Source organism: Tachysurus fulvidraco, chromosome 1 (genome assembly GCF_022655615.1).
Source record: "Tachysurus fulvidraco isolate hzauxx_2018 chromosome 1, HZAU_PFXX_2.0, whole genome shotgun sequence".
Lineage (NCBI taxonomy): Eukaryota > Metazoa > Chordata > Actinopteri > Siluriformes > Bagridae > Tachysurus > Tachysurus fulvidraco.
Genome location: NC_062518.1, coordinates 43,912,487 through 43,929,986, shown reverse-complemented (window position 1 = coordinate 43,929,986; position 17,500 = coordinate 43,912,487). Strand labels below are relative to the sequence as shown.

The following is a 17,500-nucleotide window of genomic DNA, read 5'->3' as shown; positions in this document are numbered from 1 at the left end:
AGCATGAATAAAGTATCATATCATCATATCATATCGTCAACATGAAGAATTTAAAATGAGAATCAATCTTATTGCTTTCAAATGAACAAGTGTTGGAAGACAAACCATTACACTGTGTTCCTGACGCACTCATACACACACACACTCGTGTCCCAGCACATGATATATGGAGGTTGGGTTACATCAAGACTCTCTTCTGTTCTAGCACCGAGTCGGTGGAATGAACTTCCCCTAGATGTCCGAACAACTGAGTCATACAGTAAACCACGGATGAAGACCTTCCTCTTCCTTAAGCACTTTTGTACCTCGCTATGGTTAAGGATATCTAACAAATGGCTTAAATTTAAACGTAAATGTAAATATGCAGCATAGATACTGTACGACTGACATTTTGCTAAATGAAGAAAAAAAAACAAACAATCCCTACTGTAGCTTCAGATAATTCTAACCGGCTGTTCAAAAAAATGGATAAATTTCATGAATTGAATTTGAAGTTGATGAAGTTTCCTTAATGGAAACGAACGTCTCATAATTCCATTTAAAAAATCAGAAAATTCAGAAGTTATTAATATTCACAGTCATCAAAAGTTTGTTCGTATATTTCCTTAAAAACGAGGCTCGTCTTAGATATGCTAGCAACCTTAAGGATCGCGAGCTCATGCTTGACTGTACTTATTAAAGAAGGAACCGGTGATTCGTCACTGTTGTGGTTTCTATCCAAAGAATTCCAAATATTGTAAATAGCAAAATATTAGCGATAGCAAACGAAACGTGTGCCTACGTTTCCTCAAGTTATACAAAGATTTTGGTGGCTCCCAAACTTCCAGAGCCAGGAACCTCTGCAGGGATTTACTGCAGCATAAATTCCCCAGATCCATTTAATTTCTACTGTACATGCAAAAGTATGTGCACCCCTGATCGCCCTGAATTCGAACTTTATTTTTTTCCCCCCAAACACAAAGTCTTATGCATGTACAGTACGGCGTCGGGTGGTTAAAGTCTTACGGTTTCCCTTCGATGGAACTAAGAGCTCTTACACTTTTCCAGCATGACAATGCAGCTGTGCACAAAGCACACAGCTCGATGAAGACATGGTGTGGAGGTTAACTTTGGAGGGGAAGAACTCGAGAGCTCTGATACTGACTCAACACCGTTCATCACCTTTGGGATGAACTGGAACTGGGGTCTTCTTCAACGTCCGGACGTTAGCGTCTGATCTCACGAATGCTTTCTGAGCTGAATGTACACCGATCCACACAGCCACGCTCCAACATCTAACGGATAGGCTTCACAGAAGAGCAGAGTAGAGCGTGTTCTAGTATAAAAAAAAGAAGGAGCAGCTCTGTAGTAATACCCATTGATTTTGCGATAGATCGTAAAAAAGGAGACAGGATGCTCTGGGAGTACTCATACTTCTGACTATATATTCTATTTCCTGTACATTAAGTAGAAGTGTACAGTAATATTTTGTCTGTTTATCAGAACGGTTGAGCTTAATTTCTGAACACACTGGGGAAAATAATCACAAAAACAAACAAAACAAAAAAAAAGTCCATCTGAATGAAATGAATAAACACTACACTTCAGCCAACCCTTGGATTCCCAAGTCGTTACGCTAAACTGTAAAAAAGCACAACTTAAAAGCAGAGATACGCTGTAAAGAATATTTCCTGAGAATTTTAAAAACAAAACAAAAAAAACGGAGATAGAGCGTTGCGTTAATGTTTGCGTCGCTAATATTTCAGGATCATGTTTAGAAAAACAGGGTAAACAACTGTAACTGTTGTAATGTTTCGCCAACATGATTATCAGGACGCATTTGATCCTACATACACACACACGAAAAAAGACCATTTCAGTTTGAGGAGCCTGTTAAAGGATTGGTGTAGAACTCGTGTACGAAAAAAATTGTAAGAAGGGTTTGTATTAATATTCCTGTTGGAAGACAAGAACCCTTCGTTGTCCAAGTGCCTTTCACAATACACTTAATCCCAGGGTTCTAAAGCTCTGCTCGGAAGAGGAACAACTCAGCAGTGTTTACAGTGTCGAACGTGTGCAGTGTGAATGTTACTGCTAGTTGCTTAGCAACAAACACAGAGTCAGAAACTGAGCAATTACCATACAAAAAAAAAACTCCCTTACCATACAAAAAACCTCATGTGTGAAAACCTCACTAAAAAAAATGGCTCGAACATGGCGGAAGCACGTGATGTAGCGAGACGGAAATACAGCACAGAGAAAAATCAGAAGTCAGGTGTCAGCGAATGAACGGCCGGTCGACGACAAGAGGAAATTAAAAACAAACACACACACACAAAAAAAGAACAGAAATCTGTGAAAGATAATAAAACCTGCTCAGGTGCATAACGACTGACCTGAACTTTTTTTTTCTCACTGAGATGTAAAACGTCAGATTATGAAGAGACAGGATTCATCGTTAATCCTGGGTAAAGTACGAGCAGTGTGAAATCTCAAACTACGTAACCTGGGATTCTGTTTAAACAGAGTGTGTGTATTAACTGGTTAATCTTGTCATTCAAACTCACTGGGTTTACACCAGTAATGACTTTTCTGCTCTGTTGTGTTCTTTAGAACCTCTTAGATGTTTAAAATTCAGCTAGGAAGATGAAAACTGGGATTTGGAAGGATTCTTTAAGTCTTCGCTGGATAACTAAAGCTAAAGAATCTTTAACTTCTGAAAGGAACAAATATAAAAAGTTCTTAAAATAAAAGTTGAAAATTTGTGTTAAATAAAAAGAGAAAGATTTGTGTGTGTGTGAATCAGAAATATCGTATATATATATATATATATACACATCGCAGATTGCTGGTGAAAATTTCTGTAAAAATATTCGGTCTCCCCCAAGATTTTTTTTATACTAAATTTTATAAAAAAAAAAAAAATTAAGAAAATTATATGGTCTGGTTAAAGGATAAAAATGTGTTTTTTTGAAACAAAAAGAAGAAAAGTAGAAATAAATAGAAAAGTAAAATAACAGAAAGTGTTTCTACTCTTATTTCAATATAAAAATTCTCCACCCGGACTTTTCACTTTAACTTAAATCTGGCTTAACAACGCTGCTGTGTAGTCTTGAGACTTGAGCAGTATTTCGAGAAGCACATCTGCTTTAACAGACTGCTCCAGGGCACGGCACAGTTTTCCCACCGTGCAGCCTTGAAGACCTTCCTTCATCTTCCAGTGCTCCAGCATCTGGTGGACCTTCTCAGCCAGACCGTCACGTGAATAGTCGTGCTCGATGGCGTCAATCTCCACATCGGTGAGGCCCAGCTTCCTGGAGCAGGCTTTCCACTTTCCACCTACGTTCTTGCGGACCAGCTCCAGATGTTCATCAGTTACTGCATGGTCTTCTACACGAGAACAATAACAACAATAATAATGACGATATGAATGTTTACTGTAGGGTGTTAAATGTAAACCCCGTACATTTTTTCTTTATCAACTGGAAATGATTTTTATGAATGAATTTTTGACTTTTGTTCCTTTTTTTTTTTTTTTTTTTTAAAGTATAAAAAGAAACCAAGAATGATCCAAAATATCATGTGATCTGTCCAAATCAGAGGACAGACTGTAAATCATGTTTGTTGTAAAAACGGTTTAAACAGTACAAGGGTTTCAGGATATCAGAACTTTGCAATCTACAAAAAAATCGGCAAAATGAACGCAAAAATGAATCAATAACTTTTTACTTTTTTTTTTCGAAATAATGCAGATTTTCCCATTTTCCAGTCATTTTATACGTCATTAATACTACAGGTTTAAAAAAAAAAAGAACCTTTTTAGAATATCCTTTGCCTGAGATTTCACCAGATTTAAACCAATACAAGCAGTTTTCCAAAATAAAACAAAAAACACAAAACAGTATTCGAATTTTTCAAAGCGATACGAACGAATACGTCTTTCGTTCACGTGCGTGGGACACGAGTGCGGCTCTAACAGAAAGTCACTACAGATGTGTCTTAACTTCTAGGGGTTTAAAAGAAAAATCCGGTGCGATTTCACCAGTTTGAGTCAAAAACATAAAAAAAAAAACAAAACACTCCGATTTGGAAAAATTATGCAGCAAAAAGAGCAATTTTTTTAGCCAGAACGATCACAAGAATAATTCTGAAATCATGAATAATTGGCAAATTAACAGGAACCGGATTTAAATTTTGTGAAGAATCATTTTTCTGCAATAGACTAAAAGAGAAATTGTGAAAATAGCAGGTGTGTGAAATGCTATACGTGTTTTAACACAAGGAAAATGATAAAATAAATCCTCATTCTACAACCAAAAATAAATAAATAAATAAATAGATGTTTTCTGTATAGAATAGAAAAAGAATAGAAATGAATAGAATACAGTAAAAAAAAAAAAAAAAAAAAAGGCAGATTTGTGTGTGAAAGTGACTGACCGTACTTCTGCAGCAGCTCTTTATACCTCGTGATGCAGGATGACGTACTGGACTGCGAGCTGAGAGACGAGCTGTCTACACTGCGGAAATTCATGGTGTTGTTGTTCCCGATCTGAATCCCACTGGCTTGACTGATGTACAGCGATCCATCTGAAAACACAGCGTCAGGGAAAAAAACAAACAAAAAAAAAACATCAAGCGTCACTTTTTTTTTTATCTTAATATCCCAACATCTGCTATATAATACCGCAGTGTTTCATGTGCGTTAAATATGATGTTTAACGGAAGTTAAATCAGGGAGCATCGTATGAATGTAAGATGTTAATAGGGGAAAGTGGGCGGAGCTTGTTTCCATGGTGTTGAAGCTTCTGGCTTCAAATCATAATCAAATTTATAAATCATAAATTGATTTATAAGGTTTAATTTTAGATTAAAATTTTGAATATTTAAAATGAAGATTTGTGAAATCGAACATTGAAATTCTACAGAACATTCAAAATGAAAACATTTCAACTTTAAAAATGAAAACATTTTTTTTTTTGAAATATTCATGATTTTATTTATTATTTGGACATTTTGTATAAGTAGAAAAGATTTTTATGAATGAATTTCGAGGTTTTTGGTCAAATTCTGAAACTTTTAATCATGTCCTGAAATTCTGCCCAGATTGGAATATGGTTTTCTGTAATATGTTCCTTTGTAAACCTGGTATACAAAAAGTCGCAGAAGAATTTCTCCAGGATTTTATGATAGAAGAAAATGTACACAGAATTTGAGCAAAATTTGTGATTTTTAAAAATGACTGCGGATTTTCTGCAGGTTTGCTTTGAGACGTGTTGTGTGACTTCATCATAGCCCTCTTTGAGTAGTTCGTGAAAAATTTGTCATTTTCCTCAGAAAAAAAAAGAAATCTCTGCAAGTTGCATCACAAATTTCGGAAAAAAAAAAAAGCGGCAAATTCGAGCATTTTAAATTTGGTAAATATTCTGCAATTTTGGAAAAGTTTATTTTAATTCATTTGAATTCTTCTACACACTGTTATCCATTGTGTGTGTGTGTGTGTGTGTGTGTGTGTGTGTGTGTGTATATATACTTGTTTCAGTCTGAGGACTGATCCCCACTGCAGAGAAATCAGAAGGCCATGACTGCATACGTTCAATTGGTTTATGCTGATGACTCGGTCCGCACTGCAAAAGCGACGCCGACAGCTGGTTTGTGTATTCCGGCCTGGGGAAAGCCTCGTAAGGATTCAGATTCGGAGTCGGATTCGGCTTGGACCAAGATTGCACTGAGGATACCTGCTGAGGAAAATCTCCACCCCAGACGGAGCTGGGGGAAGTCTGCAAGACCGGGTTGTTATGGTAAGCAGGGTTGTAAGGCTGCTGCTCAGGGGTGTAGCTGCCTTCTTTGTGATATCTGAACTCTTGGTTCAGTTTCTGTTCCAGGTTCGGCGGGTCAGAAGGTTGTTCAGGGACGGCGTCCGCTTGAAAGCCACCTGAACCTGAGGTCATTAAACTCAGCTCCTCCATGCTCGTTTCCACAGGCCCCAGGTCTGAACTCAGCAGAGGGGTAGGAGAGTCGCCGGAGTGTGGCCGTAAGGGTGGAGCCTCCAGTGCTGAAACAAAGAAATTCACATAACTACACAAGGGTGAAAAAGCTAAGATGCAGCAACAATGTACTAAATGAATGCTTTTTACCGATACGTCACCATTAAATCGACTTATAGGACATTTTCGATCAGTGTAAACAAACGTCTGATGTTGTGTTTGTGAGTCTGATCAAAAATGAGTCAGGACGTTGTTGTTCTTCGGGTGTGAGGCGTGTGTTTGTCCCTCTTTTTGATAATCTGACACTTTCAATTTTAGACTTAAAAACTGAAGATAAATTTGAGCTTCTTTTTAGATAAACAAACACTCGGAGCATCTCAAGAGAGCAGAAATGGATTTGATATCAACGTTTACTTTGAAGGTACAAACAAACATCTGTGTGGGAAAAAAAATAAGCATTTTGGAAAGAAATAAGACAATTTCGGTGAATATATGGCTCCTAGTATCCTAGATAAAAACAAACAGAGATACTGATCGAACACTACAAATCTGTGTCTACTTTCGTATGAGCTTCTTATCAACACCACCGTGTCACGGCATCATCGCCATCTTCATCACCATCATGTTATTTCTTACTTGCTACAAAACCGGTGGGTTAAATGGAGCCGTGACTTCTAACATACACTAGAGTTAAATGTTAAGATCCATCACGATGTTTGTTTGGAGTACGGATCAAAGTACCTGCAGCAGGAACTACCAGCTCTGTGGTCAGTGATTTTAACTTCTCCAGCAATGGACCTTCATAGGAATCCTGCAGGACATGAATGTGAAGATGAAATAACACCCAACTGAACCACAATGACCAATCTATGGAGTTTTATTTTTAACCACCTTCTCACTTAATAATCAGACTGAACAGTAATAATAAACTAACAGCATCAGTTCCTAACATTCAGTTATTATTATTATTATTTCACATATGTACTTGCTTACTCTTCTTTATTTATTTGTGTTCATTTCCCAATTTGTTTATCTAGGTATTATTATTATTATTATTATTATTATTATTATTATTATTATTATTAGCACATGTACTTTCTTACTCAATTATTCATTTTTGCTTACTTTCTATCTATCTATCTATCTATCTATCTATCTATCTATCTATCTATCTATCTATCTATCTATCTATCTATCTATCTATCTATCTAATCTATCTATCTCACAATTCTTACTTTTCACCCCAATAAATATTAATCAATTGATATTATGAACAGAAGCTACGCTAATCCCTCTCCACTGCTTCTCTCTTTCTACCCATCCCGAGGCATCCCGAAGTTGTAGCAGCTCAGATTGTCTTCCGTGCCATGAAGATTTTGGATCTCCACTGAGATGAGGCCGACTCTGTGAGAACTAGAGATCTACCAGCTCCCCCTTTGAGTCTGGTTCCCCTTTGAGTCTGGTTCCTCTCATTGTTCTTCCTTTACCATTCAATGGAGTTTTTCCTCCCCACAGTCACCTGAGTCACCTCAGACTTGCTCATTGGGGAAAATACAATACACATTTAAATATATCTAATACTAATCTTGAATGTTTTGTATTATATTAATCTTTATAATAAACTTTTGTTTTATGGCTATCTTCTATACATTTGAATCGAATTGAATAAGTAAAGGGGATGCAAACTTTTGCACCCAAAAAACACTTACTTTAAGGCTCTGCAAATCTCGCTCAGTGTCAGAGTGCAGGTTCTTCTTATAGAAAGGCGAGAAAGAGTCAAAGCTCTCTGTAATAAAAAAGAAAAAGAAAGAAAGAAAGAAAGAAAGAAACTCATCAATTTACACTTGTTTCATTTGATCCCAAAGTTTCATCCAAAAACAATAAAAAAAAAAAGTCATCATTAACACTGATTCAGTTTTATTAGGCACACATCCCATAATACTCTGAACTGCTGTCCTACTCAATATGGTCCGTGGTGCAGTCTGTCTAATCTCTGAAAACTTCTCTCCTCTACAGTGACATCACCTTTAAATCGAGGTCGTTTCTGAGGGTCATGTTCCCAGCATTTCTTCATAAGGCCGATGATCTCTTTGGGGGAACTGCACGGAATAAGGCTTTCATCCGGACGGTCTCCTTTACGCACACACTGGCAGATCTGGTCTTGACTAATAGCATCTGGAAAAAGAAGAACAAGACAATGCGAGCTGAACGGAAACACTGGTGAACACGCTAGTCAAGAACAAATACGGTCGAAAGGACTTCTACAGCCTCCATGATGGATCTGATGGTCAATCGGTTATACAGGAAGTGACTAACAAACCGTCTACGTGGTGCTCGTTGCTGTACAAACCGTAATACAAAGACTTGGTTCACAGTGTCCTACGTATGACATCACTCACTCTCGTAAGGCTCCCTGCTGGTCAGAATGACCCACACCACAATGGCGAAGCTGTAAACGTCTGATTTTTCAGTAGAGCGAGTGTTGATGCTTTCCAGGTGCTCTGGAGCCATGTAGCACAACGTCCCGGCCGCCATCACACACGACTTCCTGGCTCCGCGACTCTGTCTGCGCGACTCCTCCCTCGTCAGCCGACTCCACGTCTGACACGTGGCCAGACCGAGATCTGCGATCTGACACCAAACGCACAAGAGGTTAGTCAGCCGTTTCTAGGCTTCTCCCGTCTTTCTGTTTCTACACGACGATCGATTCAGTGGAACATCTCAGTGAAAATCTGTAGTAAAGCTGTTCATCTGGACGCATGTAGAATTTTAATGTGGATTTTGAAATAATTTCTCCTAAGACACACTCCTTTGGGTTTACCATATATGGTATGCTAAACGTAATCACTTTATATTCATATTAAACACATATATTAATCACCTATTTAAAGCTTTAGCTCATAAATGTGTCGAAATGGAAAGTCGACGATCTTAAACGTTGCTGTACCTTTATATGAAAATTTTCGTCCACCAGGATGTTTTCTGGTTTGAGGTCCTTGTGAATCACTTGGTTTTCTGTTAGATAAACCATCCCCTCTAGGATCTCCAGGACGATCCTGCCTTTAATGGATACTGGAACGTTCACCTGAAAGCAGCGTTAAAACAAAAATGTATACCCATGTGATCTAATCGGCCAATCACGTGGCTGCGGTGCAACGCAGAATTAAGAAAAAGTCTGATCGCTAAGACTGGAGGTTGGGATCAGATGGGTTGGTTTGGGTCTTTCAGAAACTACTGATCTTTCAGATCACACACACACACACACACGACTCTCTGCAGCACAAAAAGGTGTGGCAACATCCTGTGAGCAGAAGATCTGCGGTTTGACACATCTTGTTTATCAAAAATGAGCAGACAGGAAGTCTATAGTAACTCAAATCATCACTCTTTACAGCTGGGAGCAATACAGCGTCTCAGATATCACACCGCATCCCATCAAAGCTTGAGGTGGATGAGCTACACCAGCTACAATACCACGTCAGGTTCCTCTCAGGTTCCTGTCAGCTACGGACAGGAATCTGAGCCCATCAGGAGCTGGAAGTCTGGAATAAAAAGAGCAGGTGATTTTTGTTGTAGCTGGTGTAGCTCATCCACCTCCAGCGTTGGAGGTTTTGTGCATGCTGAGATGCTTTTCTTCTCCCCACAGCTGTAAAGACTGATGATATGAGTTACTATAGACTCAAAAAAAAAAAAAAAAAAAAACACCACCACCACACTTTTCCTCTGAAGTCACTCTTTTTTTTTCTTTTTACTCCATTCTGTATAAACTCTAGAAACTGCTGTGTGTGAAAATCCCAGCAATTTCTGAAACAGACTCAAAGGCACCAACATCCATGATTAAAGTCTCCGAGGTCACAAAGATTCAGTTTATCCTCCGATGGTTTATGATCGGCTACCGATCAAATCATCGGTTCAGAATCCGACATCATTTGTATGCTACGGGACGCGGTTTTAGGGCTATAGCTAACTTTCGCTGATACACTGGATTAAGCTCACACAGAATGTGGCATTTCTGTAATCCACCTGGATGACGTAAACCACATCCAAGTCCAAAACCTCAGTAGGTTTCAGTAATTCGCCAGGATTATTTGGCCATATTTAAGCCTGTTTTCTTTACTAATGCAAAAAGTTCGACTAGCATCGATTCCAGTAGCTAATATTGGATAAGAAGTGCAATTCCGATGTCTGAATTTTTCAGAAATGAGCTTTCGTTACATTTAGCTAAACTTTCAGCTCCGGTTATTATTATTTATTATTACTGCTGCTGCTGCTGCTCATGCTATTGTTCCTAGCTAAGGTATGTACAGTAAAGTGGAGTGGAAAGTGCAGCACTGGAAACATCGGATGTTTAGAGATTAATGAGTTTAGCGTTCTCACTTTCTGCAGCATGACCAGCAGGTTGCCTTTAGGAATGAGCTCCATGACCAGAGAGTAGTCTCTTTCCTCCAGTATGACCCCCAGCAGCTTCACCACACGCTCGTGGTTCAACCTTTTCATCAGACTGCCTTCCTCCAACAGAGATGCTTGCTGCCTGCACGCACCACAAAACACATAACAAAGCCACTTATTTCTCTTCTGGTTATATTACGGTACGTCGTGTACGACATGTACGTCGGTATGAACTTCAAATAAAACCAGCCGTACTGATGCACGTCGGTGCTATAAAATTGCGTCTGTTTTTTTTTCTTCTTTAAAATAACTTTGTTTTACATTTTAAATCCGGTTCCTTTACGGGTTTCGTCCTGGTATCGTAAAGCACACTTACATTTTTTATCTCAGTGAATTGAATCAAATATAAAAGAAATTCTACAGAAATTGATTATTCAGTGTAATAAATAATCAATAGGGCATTTTTTAAATTAAATTTAACAAACAAAATGTTTTGTAGCTGCCGCACAAATCTACTTTTTTTTTTTTTTTTTGTACTTTTGGTTCCCAATTCGGATTTTTGTTGCCACACATAATGTAATCGAGTGGTCGTTTGAGGAACAGGGGTAAAAACCGAGCTAAAAAAGCAGCGTAAGGGAAGTAAAACATTTTAAAGGTTGCTGACTTAAGGAAACATTTACATTTACTGCACAGCGACTTTCGGTTCTTCTGAAATGAACGGATTTATCTCACCTTTTGTTTCTTATTGCTTTGGCATGGTTTGTCCGGTGTTGTCTAATACAGACACACGAATACTCACTCGATACGAGGTGGTCCTGTGTAGACCGTCTTCTGCACCACATGTCCCAGAGTTTTGTGGTAGCACAAAAACACCTCCCCGAAGCCGCCGTAATCCAGACGTTCCTTCTTTATGAGGTCTGAGGTCTTCATGAGGTCCAAGCTCGATGCCATGCTTTCACTGCTTAAAGAGACATGGGTCAAATCCCAAATGCTCCCTGCTCCCTGTGATCTATAGGTGCACTTTGTAGGGAAAAATAAATAAATAAATAAAAAATTATTAAATTAATTAAAATAAAAAATAATCACATAATAATAATAAAAATATTTGTTCTTAAATAAACAAATCACAAATCTCATGTTTTTGTGACAATGAATAAATCACGAGAATTGTATGAAAGAATCACAAGTGGAAATAACCGAAAAGAATCGAATGTCAACCAATGAACCATGTGAAAAGAATCAAATGAAAACAAACTAAGGTGCAAAGAATCATTTATAAATAAATAAGTAAGTAAGTAAATAAATATATAAATAAATAAATCACTTGGGGGGGGGGTGAAATCAAAATCAAAATAAAAAATAAATTAAGAAAAAAAATGTGGGAAACAAATAGTCAACAGATTGCCATGAATATGATAGTAATAATAATAAAAAAAAAACAATCATGTGGAAAAACAAGCACATAAGAACATAAATGCATGTGAACAAGATGGGGATCCTACGGCACGTGTCAAAACCACGTGTAAAATTATAATATGAAAGATAATATACACTACTAATCATATAATTCATACGTTATTGCAATAATTGAGTAAATTTTTTTGGGTAAACTGTATTTTTAGAATATATTTAAAAGTGTGTACTTTTACTCAAGGACATGATATTGAAAAAAAAACCATTATATTTATTTTTATATTAATCTTTACATGAACATTTTGTTTTATGTTTGTGTTCTGTAAAGCTGCTTTAAGACAATGCACATTGTTAAAAGCTCTATACAAATACATTTGAATGAGCTAATTAATTAGGTTGTTTTTTTTTTTTTCCAATGTACGTTTTTAATCTTACTTACGTAACTGTTAAGATTGTTACTTTTACTTGACTACAGATTGTGGATACTCTCCACACCCCTGGTTATTACAGACCCTGTGTAGAGGAAACCTGTTTCAGATTGTGATGTGGTAATGTGTGTTTATGTGTGTGTGTGAATGTGTGTGTTAGTGAGTGAGTGCATGTGTGTGTGTGTATGTGTATGTATGTATGTGTGCGTGTATGTGTGCATGTATTTGTGTGCGAGTGTACATGTGTGTGTATATGAGTGTGTGTGTATGTGTGTCTATATGAGTATGTGTGTATATGTGTGTCTATATGCGTGTATTTGTATGTGTGTGAGTGTGTGCATGTGTGTACGAGCTGTGTGTGTATGTGTGCATGTATGCGTGTGTATATGTGTATGTGTGTGTGTATGTATATATGTATGTATGTATGTATGTATGTGTGTGTGTGTGTGTGTGTGTGCACGTGTATATATGTATGTATGTATGTATGTATGTATGTGTGTGTGTGTGTGTGTGTGTGTGTGTGTGTGTGTGTGTGTGTGTGTGTGAGTGTATGTGTGTGTATGTGTGTGTATGTGTGTGTGTGTGTGTGTATGTGTGTGCGTATATGAGTGAGTCATATCTTGGAGAGTCCAATGCGGAAGTAGCAATCAGTCTCCTCTAAGTAAAAGGCAGACAAATAAAATAATCGAATATGTGCTTAAAGTTTATAATAACACGGATATAATAATGAGTATAAATGCGGAACAATACTCTAGTGTAATAAATGAAACCTGGAGTTTTTGTTCGTTAGTTTGTTTGTTTTTGAGCGCACAGACTCATGATTCATGAATTTATTATTGATTATTATTATGATTAACTAAACAAATGCTCTAAAGGTCATTAGATGTGTTTTCGCCTCCCAGACGCTCACAGACAGCTGTTTATCTGAACCTGGAACATAAACCACTTCCCAACATAAACCAGTAGGTATCTTATCTCCCCATCACACACACATTCGGAAGCCAAAAACACATTCAGAAATAATCCAGTGTAGAATTGTGCTAGTGTTCATTAGACTATACTCACCGACGCGCATTGTATCCTAATGTCAGGTCCTGTAGATTTTATTTCCGGATTGTACAAACATTAAGCGTTATAAGCATCCTAAGTGAAAGTGAACACACTCCTCCCTCCATCCAGACAAAAACAATCGACTCCAGAGCACTGATTCTACTTTTACACTGCAAGTCTTATGTTTGAGAGGAGAACCGTTTGTATTGTGTGTATACACACACACACCCACACACACACACACACACACACACACACACACACACACACACACACACACACACACACACACACACACTGTTTTAATTAAAAACAATACTACCTCAAGTACCACTGCTACTGATGATATTTCTACAACAGAAACAACAAAAAACTACTGCTATACTATTGATACTCTGCAACTACAACAACAAACTACTGCTACATTACTAATACTCTGCAACTACAACAACAAACTACTGCTACATTACTAATACTCTGCAACTACAACAACAAACTACTGCTACATTACTAATACTCTGCAACTACAACAACAAACTACTGCTATACTACTAATACTGCTGCAACTACAACAAACTACTTCTGCTACGACAGCAGCAACAAAAACAATGACAACAAAGTACTACTTTACTACTCATACTGCTGCAACTACAACACAATACTGCTACTGCTGTTACAACAACAAAAACAACAACAACAACAACAAACTACTACTACTATACAACTACTACTTGGGCTGCAAGTACATCAACAACAACAATAACAACATCAACACACTACACACACTAGTGCTACAACTACACATTACTACTATTGGGGCACCTAAAACTACAACAACAACAACAAAACTACTTCTACTGCAACAACAACAACACACTACTACTAATAATGCAACTAAAACTACAACAAAAACCACAACAACAAAACTTCTGCTGCAACAACAACAACAACAACAACAACAACAACAACAACAACAACAACACACTACTACTACTACTACTACTACTACTACTACTAATAATAATAATAATAACAGCAACAACACACAAAAAGGTCCAACAAGGGGTCCTTGTGGTTGCTGAGTATAAGTTAGGGTTTGGTTTAGATGGAGATGACATTAACCTGCATTGATAACTATGTCAGGGAAAACTGCTCACAAATATTAAGGACAAACTTGTGAGTGTGTGCGGTGGAACTGGATCGACATGTTTTTGTTACTGTCTATTTCTTAATGTAACCCTTGACTCTACAAATGAACTGGTACACCGAGTCGTTCCTCCACTCCACAGTAATCTGTGTTCTGTCCCTTTAAGGGCTGCTGGTACACAGTTTCACTCTGATCTGGAGTCAGCTTTCTAGTCACTGCAGCTCCGACGCCTTTTACAGCGGAGTCTGAAATCTCTGGTCTCAGGTCAGTGTCTATACACAGGTCGCTACATGGCTCCCTGGGTGTGTCTCAAACCGATGTCTGCTCGCTCACTAACTCAGCTATTCACTCTGTTTCCTACAACACTGATGCTTTTGCTCCCTAATGCAGAGGTCTTAAAGAAGAATGTAAATCCAAATTTGAATCCAATTACATTTTAATAAGTAAGCAACAAACAAAATATAAAAACATTAAAATATTTAAGCATGTCAAACATGTTAAAAAGCATGTTAAAAGTATGCAAAGTTATAAATAATAACATATAAAATAAAATATAAAAAATATAAATACAAATCATCGAGAACACATAATAAAAAAACAATATTTAAAAATACTGAGATTAGTTGAGATGTGTGAATAATAAATAAATAAATAAATAAATAAATAAATAAATTTAGCACGAACATGTAAGGCTTTCAACGTATAACTGAAAATTAATATTAAATAATATTTACTTATGTAATATAAAAGTTTTTTTTTGTATAACACAGCAACCACCACCACCAATAATAATAATAATAATAATAATAATAATAATAATAATAACAATAATACTTATTATTGTTATTATTATTATTTTATTATTATTATTATTATTATTATTATTATTAGTAATAATTATAAGTAATATATAATATATTATTAATAATAATAATTATATTAATAATAAATTAATAGTATATTATTATTAATATATTATTATATATTATTATATATTTCATTAATTATTATATCATATTAATAATATATTATTATTCATAATTAGTAATAATAATTGATTATTAATATTATTATTCTTATTCTTCTTCGTCTTATTAGTCAATAATTCTAATTAATATATAAATATATTATTAACTACTACTTACTTATAATTCCTACTAAATTCCTCCTAATACTAATAATCTACTACTCCCTCATTCCTTCTTCTTCTCCATTACTCCATACTCTTACCTATTTGATTATTATTATTATTATTATTATTATTATCATTATTATTATTATTATTATTATTATTGTTGTTGTTATTATTAATTATAATAATAACAACAACAACAATAATAATAATAATAATAATGATAATAATAATGATAATAAAAATACTTATTATCATTATTATTATTATTATTATTATTATTATTTATTTATTTATTTTTTTGTTGTTATGAAACACTGCACATTGTCGCTAGTTTTAATATTTCTATGCCTTTTTTTTTGTTTGTTTTGTTTTGTTTTTTATATCTGTACACACAGACAAACTTAGGTCAGTGCGAGTACAGGCTCCAGGACGCCGCACAGCGCTTTACAGGTGAACTGCACTTCCCAGCAGTCTGTGCGCTCCTCAGCATTTCCGTCAGCGCAGTTTAACTCATGTCAAATGTAGTTTAATCCGGAGTCGTATATTTGTGTGTGTGTGTGTGTGTGTGTGTGTATGTGCGCGCGCGCGTGTGTGTGTGTGCTGTTAAACCCACAGTAGGAGAGTCGCATTAAACTGTCAGGATACTGACATGGGGAATGGAATTAACAAGGTAAGAACCAACATGCAGTTATTTATAAGTCCAGGAAATTCTCTCTCTCTCTCTCTCTCTCTCTCTCTCTCTCTCTCTCTCTCTCTCTCTCTCTCTCTCTCTCTCTCTCTCTCTCTCTCTCTCTCTCTCTCTCTCTCTTACACACACACACACACACACACACACACACACACACACACACACACACACACACACACACACACACACACACTATTTCTATAAAAAAAAGAATGTTTATTTCTAATCAAAATGTCAACTTGCCTCATTCTATTATGACTGACATTTAATTTATTTAATTTACAGAAAAGTATTAGTCATGCAAATATTCAGTGTTAAACCCCACAGTGTGCGGTGTGTGTGTGTGTGTGTGTGTGTGTGTGTGTGTGTGTGTGTGTGTGTGTGTGTGTGTGTGTGTGTGTGTGATGTGTAGGAGGATAAACTCCTACATAAACTGTGTGGGAAAGGAAAGTGATGATAAAATGATATAATCATAAATTCAGCACTGATCATTTACAGATTTAAAAAAAATGTAACTTACTTTTACAGAAATTATGCAAACTCAGATCAAATCTGCTCACATCGCCTGGAGACCTAGTCGTAGTTTGGTTTGAATTTCATAAATTTGAATGAAATTTAATTCAGTCGTTTTTAAGTGGTGTAAAGAAAGAGAGGGTGTGTGTGTAAAAAAACACCTAGAATTTTACTCCATACAATCATGTAGCTATTTGAATTGTTTTCCTTATTGTGTTTGTATAAAACACCCAAAAACATTTAAAAGTAGACGTATTAAATAAGATTGTCATTGTTGTCTAGACCTGATGTGGGTTGTTGGTCTACAGGCTTTTTTTTTTTAGTGCATATATTTTGTCTGAAAACATTTCAAATCAGTTTTATTGTAAAGAACCTCACTGGATCTTGAGGGCTGCTGCTCTACTAGTGAATTAAAGGATCACTGTATGTTTAATTTGTGTGCTGAAAGTCCAAAACCTTCATGATACCTCCATGGTACCTCAATGCCTCTGCCCCAAATACTCATAGCAAATGATGTGTTTAATTAATGACAAAAAGAAAAAAAACCCAAAAACTTCATTTCAGAAATGTTTTTTTTTATGATGCAGAGTTCTGCACAAAAACTTTTAAGGGTTGAACTGATTTCTTGTTTAGATAAAAAATGATCGCACGTAGAACCTTTAACATTTCCCACAAAAGGGCAAACATCTTATCTGTGAGTTGTATTTATTTATTTATTTATTTATTTATTTATTTATTTATTTATTTATTTATTTATTTTTAGGTAAAAGCATT

The 17,500-nt window shown here is 36.2% G+C and overlaps 2 protein-coding genes across 4 annotated transcripts in view; one reads left to right on the top strand and one right to left on the bottom strand.

Moving 5' to 3' along the window:
- ripk1l (receptor (TNFRSF)-interacting serine-threonine kinase 1, like) overlaps nt 1–13,413 on the bottom strand; it is a 13,494-nt gene extending 81 nt beyond the window's left edge. The window contains exons 1-11 of one of the 3 annotated variants that reach the window (XM_027177053.2): nt 13,259–13,413; nt 11,152–11,372; nt 10,341–10,494; nt 8,911–9,048; nt 8,363–8,594; nt 7,989–8,138; nt 7,673–7,749; nt 6,705–6,774; nt 5,510–6,031; nt 4,417–4,566; nt 1–3,369 (exon numbers count right to left, since the gene is read on the bottom strand). The exon at nt 1–3,369 is cut by the window's left edge and continues 81 nt beyond it. In XM_027177053.2, coding sequence (XP_027032854.1) covers nt 3,059–3,369; nt 4,417–4,566; nt 5,510–6,031; nt 6,705–6,774; nt 7,673–7,749; nt 7,989–8,138; nt 8,363–8,594; nt 8,911–9,048; nt 10,341–10,494; nt 11,152–11,303 — 1,956 coding nt within the window. In that variant the 5' untranslated portion in view covers nt 11,304–11,372; nt 13,259–13,413 and the 3' untranslated portion in view covers nt 1–3,058. The remainder of the gene's footprint in view (nt 3,370–4,416; nt 4,567–5,509; nt 6,032–6,704; nt 6,775–7,672; nt 7,750–7,988; nt 8,139–8,362; nt 8,595–8,910; nt 9,049–10,340; nt 10,495–11,151; nt 11,373–13,258) is intronic. The other 2 variants (XM_047815564.1, XM_027177054.2) reach the window with 2 other exon arrangements.
- dusp22b (dual specificity phosphatase 22b) overlaps nt 13,010–17,500 on the top strand; it is a 17,037-nt gene continuing 12,546 nt past the window's right edge. The window contains exons 1-4 of the mRNA XM_047815565.1: nt 13,010–13,155; nt 14,557–14,654; nt 15,921–15,975; nt 16,141–16,195. Of these exons, the coding sequence (XP_047671521.1) occupies nt 16,175–16,195 (21 nt within the window). The 5' untranslated portion in view covers nt 13,010–13,155; nt 14,557–14,654; nt 15,921–15,975; nt 16,141–16,174. The remainder of the gene's footprint in view (nt 13,156–14,556; nt 14,655–15,920; nt 15,976–16,140; nt 16,196–17,500) is intronic.